We start from the raw sequence: 10,890 nt of genomic DNA, 5'->3' as shown, positions 1-10,890 counted from the left end.
CGTCGGCTGCCCCGGGGATGCTCTGCCCTTCCCTCCCCGGGCTCGGCTTCTGTCGGGGCTCTCCGTCCCGCCGCTGTCGCGATTATCGCCGTTCTCCCCGCTCTCTTTTTTTTGCCTACACCCCACCCGAGCCGGGGGGCCGCCTGAATCCATCGGTAACTCCGGGATTCAGTGGGAATTGGCGGCATCGGAGCGGGCGCGGGGCAGAGGAGCGGGGCGGGGGCCGGCCCGAAGGGGTTCCCTCGATATCGAGGAGGACTCCGCAATGGATGAAGAGATAGCCATTGAGTGCGGTTGAATACCATGACAACTAGGAACAACCTCAGATTTATTCCCAACAGTTAGGGCGCGCTGAAAGAGGGCGTCAATCACGTATTATTTCGCCACTGAAATAAATGCAAAAACTGCGCCGAGACAAAGGGTTCCAACAGGAGCCGGACATTTGTCTACATTGCGGACATTGTCCCCAGCTTAGCCGTCGGGTTGTATTTGTGTTTGCGCGGGGCCGACCACCCAGGATGCGCGCTGGGGCTCGCTTAAAAAAAAAAAAAAAAAAAAAAGAAAAAAAAAAAAAGGAAAAAAAAAAGGGGAAAAAAAATCCCTGGGCATTGTCAGCCACATCACATACTTTATGGGAGGCAGGCTGGGGGCTGGGGGCTGGGGGCTGGGGCAGGAAAAGTGGGGGGAGCGGCGAGGGAGAGGATGGGAAGGTGCGAATCCATTGATGGGCGCGGAGGAGGAAGCCTGAGGCGGCGTCTCCCCAGCGCGGCCGGCGGCGTTGCGGCTCCTTCCCTCCCCGGGAAGGGAAACTCGGGCAACTTTTCCTGTCCAGAAATGAGGGGAGTGAGGGGGAGCCTCTTCCCAGATTGTCCAAACCCCGTGTCCCGCATCGCCCCGCACATCTCCATCGTCCCCGCGCTCCAGCCCGGCCCGGGCGGGGCTCGGGGAAGGCAAAGGGATGGAAAACAAGAAAAAGGGAAAAAGAGTGGGAAAAGGAAAGGGAGGAAGGAAGGAAAGGAAGGAAAGGAAGGAAAGGAAGGAAGGAAGGAAGGAAGGAAGGAAGGAAGGAAGGAAGGAAGGAAGGAAGGAAGGAAGGAAGGAAGGAAGGAAGGAAGGAAGGAAGGAAGGAAGGAAGGAAGGAAGGAAGGAAGGGAGAGAAGGGAGAGAAGGGAGAGAAGGGAGAGAAGGGAGAGAAGGGAGAGAAGGGAGAGAAGGGAGAGAAGGGAGAGAAGGGAGAGAAGGGAGAGAAGGGAGAGAAGGGAGAGAAGGGAGAGAAGGGAGAGAAGGGAGAGAAGGGAGAGAAGGGAGAGAAGGGAGAGAAGGGGAAAGGGAAAGGGAAAACGATCCTGGCCCTGCCCCGTGAGGGTGTGCCTCCTCGGCAGGTGCAGAGAACAGGACGAAGGAAGAAAGGAAAAGAAAATAAAAGTTGGTGGCAGACAGAGAGAAGTAGGGGCGGTCTCTGCATCCCGCGCCGGGCCGGGTGAGTCCCCAGAGCCGCTCCGAGCCGCTGCGGGCTCCGCGGGGCCGGAGCCGAGTGTGGCTGTGTGCGAGCGTGGTGACACCTGGGGTGCCGGCCTTCCCTTGGGAAGGAACCCCTTCTTTGCCTCTCTCCCTCCTTCCCCAAGTCCTGAAAAAGAAAGGAAAAAAAAAAAAAAAAGAAAGAAAGATGGAAAAGAAAAAAATAATTCAGTCGTGTATGAGTCCATCAGGCTGCAGCCCATCGAATGGTCCCAACGGGCTGGATTCATTCCCCTGGAAGAAGGTGGCAAAATCAATGAGACCTCTTCAAATAAGCACACACTCCCCCCCCCTCCCCAATAATCACCTCCCGGATCTCGTCGGGTCGCGCCTGACGGTCGCGTTTTGCCAGTTCGCTTAATTTCGGAGCAAACTAGAATCAATTACTCGCTGTTTAATTTCCAGCGCTCATCCCTAAGCCCCAACCAAAATATTGACCTAGGCGGGTTAGATAAGTTGGGCTCTTGCCATCTGAGCCGCTTCGGTCCCGAGCGGGGCCGGCAGCGCGGGGCGCGCCGTGGGAACAGCCCCCCTGGCAAATTATCACCATCGTCATTATTATTATTATTATTATTACGATTATTTTATTATTTTCGTCCCCTCTCTCGGAGGCAAACACGGGTGGCAAACACACTTCGGAGCGTCCGGAGCGTCGGGCTGGTGCGGAGCTCTTTGTATGTAAATAGTGCCCTTAAAAAGAGCTGGGAAGTCGCCCCCTCCCTCCCTCCCTCCCTCCCTCTCTCCCTCTCTCCTTTCCTCCCTCCCTCCTTCCCTCGCCCCCTCCCTCCCCCCCGGCGCCGCCGCCCGCCCCCCCCGCGCCGAGGACCCTCCCCGCGCCGGTAATTAACTGACACGTTATACCACTCATCACCAATGGTGGAAGCTCGGAGCTCGCCCAAAACCCGCAATTTCACATCTGCAAACACTGTCTTCATCCACTTGACTTCCAAGACCCGCCCACACGTGGCCAACCTTTCCTGGGTTTAATGTAGGTTTTTTTTTTTCCTCCCTCCTCTCGGCAGGTTCATGTGTGGGGACCAGCCTTATATGGACTCCTCGCTCCAGCAATGGCTCGGGATTTTCCAGCGGCAGGCGCGGGTTCGGCGCGGCTGAACAAGATCCAGAAGTGATCTCTTTTTTTTTTTTTTACTTTTTTTTTTTTTTTTTTTTTTTTTTTTTTGGCGTCTCTCTCTTCCCCCCTTTTTTTTTTTTTTTTTTTCCCTGGAGTTACAAACTATTCCCGAAACCAGCTGCTGCTCCCGCTCTCGGAATTTTCCCCCGTGGCAGAACAACCACCACCGCAGAGACCCGTCGCTGCGGCCGCTCCTCCCGCACAAACCCCGCCGCTGATTTTTTTTTTTTTTTTTAATAAATCCATATTATTATTCTATTTTTTTCCCCCCTTCTCCACGCGTGCCGTGCCCCCCCCCGCTCCCTCCCCGTGTCCCTGCGCAGTGTCGCTGTCGCCGCTCGGCGTGTGCGTGCCCAGCCGTGACCCGGCGGCTCGGCCAAGCTGCGGCTCCAACTTTCCCAGGCGGAATTTGGCCGGAACATGTCTCTGACCAACACAAAGACGGGCTTCTCGGTGAAGGACATTTTGGACCTCCCCGACACCAACGATGAGGACGGCTCGGCGGAGGGCGGCGAGGAGGAGAGCGAGGCGCCCGAGCCGCCCAGGAAAGCGGGAGTTTTGGGACAAACCCCCTTGGACACTGTTCCGACGCTGCCTTTGAAGAGCCCTTTCTATGATAACAGCGATAATCCCTACACGCGCTGGCTGGCGAGCGCCGAGGGCATCCAGTACTCCCGTGAGTGGCGGGGGACGGGGCAGGGGACACCGGGGGGCGATGGGGGAGGGATGCGGCTTGTCCCGGCCGGGAACGGGGCAGCGCCGCTTCTAGCTGGGAGCTGGGGAGCCATGGACGGACGGATGGATGGATGGATGGATGGACGGACGGACGGGTGGATGGATGGATGGATGGATGGATGGATGGATGGATGGATGGATGGATGGATGGATGGATGGATGGATGGATGGGGGGTTTGCCGCTCTCCACGGCCGGCCTCCATCCCGCCGCGGCCGGGCGGCGGGAGGGATGCGGGGGGCGGCGGGAGGGACGCGGGGGGCGGCGGAGGGGCTCTCCCCCGGCCCGTCCCCCTCCGCTGACCGGGCGCGGCTTGTCCGCAGTGCACGGGCTGGCGGCGGGCGGCGGCGGCCAGGACCCCTCGGCCAAGTCCCCGGAGCCGTCGGCGGACGAGTCGCCCGACAACGAGAAGGAAGCGGTGGGCGGCGGGGACGCGGGCAAGAAGAGGAAGAGGAGGGTGCTCTTCTCCAAGGCGCAGACCTACGAGCTGGAGCGGCGGTTCCGGCAGCAGCGGTACCTGTCGGCGCCCGAGCGGGAGCACCTGGCCAGCCTGATCCGCCTCACCCCCACGCAGGTGAAGATCTGGTTCCAGAACCACCGCTACAAGATGAAGCGGGCGCGGGCCGAGAAAGGTATGGAAGTGACTCCTCTCCCCTCGCCGCGGCGGGTGGCCGTGCCGGTGCTAGTCAGGGACGGCAAGCCCTGCCACACGCTCAAAGCCCAGGACTTGGCAGCCGCGACGTTCCAGGCGGGCATCCCGTTCTCGGCGTACAGCGCGCAGTCCCTGCAGCAGCACATGCAGTACAACGCGCAGTACAGCGCGGCCGGCAGCCCCCAGTACCCCACAGCGCACCACTTGGTACAGGCGCAGCAATGGACTTGGTGAGGGCCGCGGGCCCCCGCGCACACGCCCCGGGAGCGGAGGAAAACACAGAATTAACAGGCACAAACCGAGAGAGAGAGAGAGAGAGAGAGAGAGAGAGAGAGAAGGAGACAGACTGATGCTCCAAAAATGAAAAAAAAAAATCGAAACTGCGGGGGAAGGAATGGCGAGGGAAACGCTATTATTATTATTATTATTATTGCTATTATTATTATTATTGCTATTATTATTATTATTATGGGTTCTTTCCCTCTGCCGTTTCTTTTCCCCTCCATTTTTTTTTGGGGGGGGTTCGGTTTCATTTCGGGGGGAGGCGGGGGGTAAGGGAAGGGAGGTGTTTTTTGTGCGTCATTGTTTACAGAAATTTTTTGCGCCATTCAGAGTGGTCCTGTCTACCTACAAATAAAATAAAAGAGGAAAAAGGGGAAGGGGGGGGAGATCGTCAGAAATACAAAAAAAAAAAAAAAAAAAAAGGGAAAAAAAATAAAGAATAAAATCCCCCCGCTGCTCCTGTGACTTTGTGAGGAACGGGGGTGCGGCCGCCGAACGGGGCACCCCAAAAGGGGAGCTCCGGCGCTGTCCTTCGAGCGCAATTTGCGGCCCCGACAGCTGCTAGCGGGGGGTGTTTTTGCACCTTGTCGCTGCCGTTGTCGCTGCCGTGAGCCGCGGCCGGGGCGCTCCGTTCTCTCTCTCCGATTTGGGGGATCGCCTTAACCATTCCCGAGCGGAGGAAAAAGCCCCGCGGACGCTGAAACCCTCTCCGCCCGGAGAGCGGCCCTTCGGGCACCCCCCCGCCCCGCCCTGGCCTCCCCGCCATTTAATATGAATTTTAAAAATTTTTTTGTTTGTTTTTTGGTTTTGTTTTGGGTTTTTTTTAAGTCTGCGTTTCGAAGGAAAATAGTAGAGAAGGAACCAAGAACAACGACGGAAAGTCGCGGCCTCGGCCGCCGCCCCGCATCCCCCGACCCAGCCCTGCCGGGGCACGGCGGGGTCCCCGCGGGGTGACACGGCCGAGCGGGGCCCCACGCTCCCCCCTCCACCCGCCGAGATTCTTTTTTCGGGAAAAATCGGCTTTTTTTTTTTAGTGGGGCCAGTGGGCTTCATCCGCCGGCGAAAAACCGGAGCGGGGAGAATTTATATTTTCCGATTTTCCGTCTGTGAGTGCGCTTTTCTGCTCCTCGGTGCTGCTGAGATTTGGGTGCTGGCATCGCCCCGGTGCCCCCTCCCCGGGCCGCAGCCCCTGCGAACGGGAGGGAGGGCGAAACTTCGGGGTCAGCCCTCGGGGGATGCGCCGGCGGCCCAGGCAGGGCAGGGGAAAGGGTTAACACCGGAAGAACCCCCCCAAAAACTCGGAGGAGGAGGGAGAAGAGACAAGAGGGAGGCGAGGCGGGGCCGGGCGGCTCTGCCGGGCTGTAACGGGGACCGGGACCGAGCCCGGCCGGCACCGGGCGAGAGCAGCCCCGGCCCGGGGCGGGCTGCGGCAGAGCAGCGGCTCCCTCGCCCGCCCCTGCGGCTTCCAGGCTGCTAAAGATGCTTCAAAAAAAACGAAAACAAATCCAAACAGGCTTTTGTCAGGAGCTACGGGGCCGGTGCAGCGCCCGCCCCGTCCCGCGGGGCTGAGCCCGGCCAGGACGGGGCAGTTCAATGCCAAAGAGACGATGGGTACCGGCCCCGCAGCATCCCAATCCTGCAAAATCCCGGCCCTGCAACATCCCGGCCCCGCCGATCCCGGCGCGCCTCTCCGCGCCAGCGCATCCTGCAGCCTCCGCGCCGCCTCTGGGGTTTTTTATCTTTTTTTTTTTTTTTTTTTATTGCACCTTTTTCCTCCCCTCTTTTCCCATCCCCGAACCGCCGAGGCTCCGCGCAGCGGCGGAGCAGCCGCGGCCGTTCCGCGGGGCAGCCGCTGCCAAACCCTGGGCAGCTCCGCTGCTGTCCCACACCCGAGGGGACACAGTGACGACAGCCGCTTTTCCTTTCTCCAAGCTCCGGCGTGCGAGCCAGGAGCGGACAGACGGAAAACTCACTTTTTTTTTTTTTTTCTCCTTACTTTTTTTTTTTTTTCATTTAAAAAAAATCCCTATTTCCCCCCCTTTTTCTTCGGTATTTTTTTGGTTTGGTTGGGGTTTTTTTTCTTTTTTTCTTTTTTTTTCCCCTCGGGCTGCGCCGAGTCTATCAAACCAGTTGTGTGGCCCTAACCTCCGTGGCCTTATATCTGCCGTGCTGCCGGGCCAGTCTATCTTCGCACAATATACAGTAGACTTCAGAGAGCAGCACAATGGGGGAGGCAGGGAGGTGAGCATGTTAGAGGCGTGCATATTAACGAGCCGCAGCCAAGGGAGCCAAAGGAGACGGCGAAAAACCGGGAGAGACGGTGCCGGAGTCGGGGTGGGGGGTGGGACGCCCTCCCTGCGCCTCGCCTGCCTCGGCCTTGGCTGTTTTTTGGGGCTCGGCATTGATGCGGAGCGCGGAGTCAGGGAGCGGTGTCCCCCGCGTTTTGTTCGGGCTGTCACTCGCGCTCATTGTTCGGCATGTTCTACATGTTGTATCCCATATGGCCAGCTGGGCCGGGGACCCCCTCACAAAACCCAAATTGTGCCCAGCTTTCAAACCCGGCATTGTTGTCTGTGAAAGGCAGGCGAATTAAAAATTCGTGCTATATCTATTCTGGAAAAAAAAAAAAAAAAAAGAAAGAAAGAAAAAAAATAAAATAAAAAAGAGGGGGCGCAAGGAAAAAGAATCCCGCTCTCTGCTCTCTCTTTGAAGGCCAACAGAGACTCTCCTCTTCTCCCAGCGTCCGCTGACAAGTTTCTCTCTCATTTCACAGGAAATTCCCCCCCCCAAAAAAAAAAAGCCCCGAGCGCGTCCCCTCGCAGGAGCCCGCGGAGCCGCGCTGCGCGGCCGCGCTGCGGCGCGGAGGCTGGGGCAGAACAAGGCGGCATTGAGGGCGGGCTGGGCTGCAGCTGCCGCCTCCCTGCGCGGCCCGGCCGTACCGCCAGCCCGGCTGGCACGTCCCGCTGCCTCCCGGAGAAATGGCCCTTTCTTGTCCGAGCTCCTGGTTGTGCAAGGCGGGCCGGCTGAGGGAGGCAGGGAGGGAGGGAGGGAGATGGAGAGGGAGAGGGAGGGACAGAAATTAAAAAGGAAAAAAAAAAAGTAATAGGGGAAATAAACCCTATTCGATTTTAAAAGGAGAATGAGAAAAGAACGAAAGTGGGGAAATCAGTGAGGAAAGAAAGGGGAAATTTTAAAAGGGAAACGATTAATAGGGGGAAAAAAGGAAAAGGGGGGAAAGGAAATAGAAAAATAAAAGAGAAGAGGGGGAAAATAACGAAAAGGAAAAGAAAAAGAGGAAAAGAGGAAAGCGGAAAAGATAACAAAACAAAATTTTTAAAAAGCGAAGGAAGGAAAAATAATCGGAGAAAGCGGAAAAAGAAAAACAACGGATGGGAAGGAAAGCGGGGGAGAAAAGAGAAAAAGAGCGGCGAGAAGCCCCCAGCGCGGGCATCCTCCGCTCCCCAGGCGGGGCGGGGGCGCGCAGCGCTGCGCGGGATCCTTGCGGCGCCCGCAGCCGCTCCGGGCTCGGAGCGGGCCCGCAGAGCTCGGACGAGGCTTCCCCGAGGGGGGTCCGGCCCCTCTGGCCCCCGGCAGCCCGGCCAGCCCCTCCCGGCCTCCAGGGCGGGGACACGGCCCGCGGGTCGGGATTTAGGGATTTGGGAGCTCAGGCCGAGCTTCAGGCCCTGCTGCGTTTCCTTTCCCCCCCGGTTTTCCCTGTTTTCTCCTGCGGCCGGATCTCCGGGACGCCCCGGTCCCCGCGGAGCCCGACGGTGCCTCCCCCCGTCCCCTGTTGACTGTAGGGCTTAGGCGGCAGCGCTGTGGGTTTTTCGGGGCTGCTCGAGGAGCCGCTCAAGGGGAAGCTAAGCCAATATTTACCGACCGCCAGGGCAATTCTCGGCGGGGTTCATTAAGGAGCCGGGGGGGCTGACAGGGCTGCGGGGGGAGCCCCGGCGGGCGGCGCTGCAGCGGCGAGGCGAGGCGCGACCCCGGCGCCGCGCTCCGGGAGATTTGCGCCGGCTCCCCAGCAAACGACAACCCCCAAGCTCCCCGAAAAGCCCCCCTGGAGGGGTTCCTTGCTCTAGACGAGGGGCTGCGGTTGGTTTACCAGCCGAGCCCGGGCAGCGGCCGCGGGGAGGCAGCAGAGCCCCGCGGAGCCCGGCGCAGGACGGGGCGGAGGCTGCGCTGCCCCTCCGCGCCCCCGGGCTCTGCAGAGCGGGGGACCCCGAGGCCCTGTGTCCCTGTCCCCAGAGACACCCCCCTCCCCGGGCCGGGATGGCCGCGCGGCGGCGCTGCTGGATAAGGGACGCGCCGTCGGGGCCGCGGGGAGGGGACCCCGCTGGGAGGGGACCCTCGCAGCCGCTCGGTGACACGGAGAGGAAGGATGGGCTGCTGGAGGGATGGGACAAGCCCCCCCCAGCCTCGCCCCGCTGCAGGAGGAGCGGCCTTAGCCCGAAACCGACGGGCCCGGGGACGTCGCTTTGAAACGCAGGGGAGCGACGAGGTCTGGCCCCGGACCCTCATGGGGGGCAGGACACCGCGACAGCAGGGACTGGTGCCACCCCTCAAACTCCCCAAGCCCCAGAACCCCACCTTTGGGGCGAGCAGGGTGTCCCCAAACCCCGGGCAGGGTTTGGTGCTCAGCGCTCGCCCTTTCCACGCCGGAAGAACAAGCGAACCGACGGCGAGGACAGCGTGGAACTCCGGAGAGCTGGAGAGGATGAGGCAGCACATCCACGGCTTCCTCCCGGCCCTCCTGCCCCACAGGGAGCCACAGGCACGGGGACAGCTCCCTCCCTGCACTGGGGACACTGGGGACAGTGCAGCCTGCACGCCCAGAGGGAACCAGGCACCTGGGCACGACAGGTGAGTGCCTCAGGACAGCCCTGGGCTTCTCCCTCACTGATTTTCGGGTTTCATTCAGTGCTGGCGAATTTACTGCATTTTGCACAGTGCTGTTAATTAACGGTAATTATGCAGAGGAACTGGGAATTTCTGAGGAGAGAGACACAGGAGAGAGCCCTCCCTTCAGCTCCTCCACGGCCCTTGCAGGCAGCAGCCTCCCTCTTTCCTTGTATCCTTCTCTCCCTCTCTCCTGCTTTCTCTCTTTCCCTCTCTTTCCCTCTCCCTCTCTCTCCTGCTTTCGCTCTTTCCCTCTCTCTCTCTTTCCCTCTTTCCTGCTTTTTTTCTTTCTCTCTCTCTCTTCCTCCCTCCCTCTCTCCTGCCCCTGGCTGGTGAATGTTGTCCCCACCTCCTCTCCCTCCCCAGTATTTAAATAACCAGCAGAGTCAGGGCACCTGGGATGCTTCAGCTGCAAAGGACAAGAACTTGATCGAGGGGAAGGAAAGAAAAAAAAGAGGATTTAAGGCTGCAGAGTGGTTGGGAGCAGCATCCTTCCCTCCCACAGGCCCCACAGCCCTCACCAGCCACGAAACTCAAAGTGTGTCTGAACATATTTTATTGGGCCATGCAAAGGTTTGGGCACTTTCAGCAGGGTTCGTGCACTGCCCCTGAGTTCCACTGACATATCTGGGATTAAACCACCAGGAATCACATCCATGCTCTCGATGCAAAACGTCCCAGGTCTGCTGGGAAAACCCAAGAGCTCAGACAAACCTCCCTGGGATTTTTCTACGTTCACTTGGACAGAGTGCCTCGATCCTGCCTCGGGATCTGCTGCATTCCATGGGATTTAGCCCCAGTTCAGGGAGAAAGTTCTCCATGGGATAGAAACTACAATAAATTGTGTCAAATCATGCTGTCACCGCCTCAGATTGGGTCTGGCCAAGCAGGCTCAACTATTTCAGGGAAAAAAAAAACAGGTTTAAGAAGTGGTTGTGTCTTTGGATGTGCAGGGATGGAGCTGCTCCTCCCCACCACCTGTGAGATGCACCATTCCTGGCTCCTACACACACGTCCTGCAGGGAAGACGTGTCTGAAGGAAAAGAGTTCAGCTCTGCTTGTTCAAGAGTCTAAAAACAAAATCCCTGGAAGATTTCCCCCACTGCGGAACTTCCCAGCTGTTATCCAGACATTATTTCTCTCCTCTTCAGTTGGAGCTGTCCCACAAAAAGTCACTGACTCCTAGAAGAGATAAAAGCACTACACAGGATTCTTTACCCCAAATCAGGCCGAGCGACTCAGCCTCAATGAATTTGGGGTAGAAATGGCCATAAATCCCTCATATCCTCGGGGATGTGTCTCCATCCTTTGCCACACCACGGAGGGGCTCTTGGCACCACATCCCATGGGTCACGCAACTTCCCAACCCCTCCTTGGTGCAGGTGTTCCCTGGGGGTGCAGCAGCTCAGGCCATGCATGGCTGAAGGCTTTGCTCATCCTCTTCCTCCCCGTTACGCTTCCCTTGCCACTCCAGTGGTTTGGGAAGGGCTGGACTCTCCTTCCACAGCCTGCACACAAGCAGGAGCATTATTCCTTCCCAAAGCGTGGCAGGGATCAGCCTGACACATTTCAAGGGAGATGCAGGGAAGTGACCCCTGAGTTCTTTCCCCAGGTGTTTCCCCCAGATCCCGCAGCAATCCCATGAAAGTGGTTTTGGTTTGAGGCAGGTGTAAG

At 58.7% G+C, this 10,890-nt stretch overlaps 1 protein-coding gene across 1 annotated transcript; it reads left to right on the top strand.

Moving 5' to 3' along the window:
- The first annotated feature begins 2,719 nt into the window (after positions 1-2,719).
- NKX2-2 (NK2 homeobox 2) lies at positions 2,720-4,345 on the top strand. The gene is made up of 2 exons (XM_038132397.1): positions 2,720-3,326; positions 3,707-4,345. The coding sequence occupies exons 1-2, from the start codon at positions 3,071-3,073 to the stop codon at positions 4,267-4,269; spliced, it is 819 nt and encodes a 272-aa protein (XP_037988325.1). The 5' UTR covers positions 2,720-3,070; the 3' UTR covers positions 4,270-4,345.
- The last annotated feature ends 6,545 nt before the right edge of the window (positions 4,346-10,890 follow it).

The sequence above is a fragment of the Motacilla alba genome, chromosome 3 (genome assembly GCF_015832195.1).
Source record: "Motacilla alba alba isolate MOTALB_02 chromosome 3, Motacilla_alba_V1.0_pri, whole genome shotgun sequence".
Classification (NCBI taxonomy): Eukaryota; Metazoa; Chordata; class Aves; order Passeriformes; family Motacillidae; genus Motacilla; species Motacilla alba.
The sequence above is the reverse complement of the archived record's forward strand: the minus strand, read 5'-3'. Positions and strand labels throughout refer to the sequence as shown.

What these genes read in the sequence shown, in the direction of transcription:
- NKX2-2 (XM_038132397.1), top strand. Translation starts at nt 3,071, where the DNA reads ATGTCTCTGACCAACACAAAGACGGGCTTCTCGGTGAAGGACATTTTG. An exon ending in CGAGGGCATCCAGTACTCCC is followed by an intron (nt 3,327 to 3,706) that starts GTGAGTGGCGGG and finishes GCTTGTCCGCAG; the next exon opens with TGCACGGGCTGGCGGCGGGC.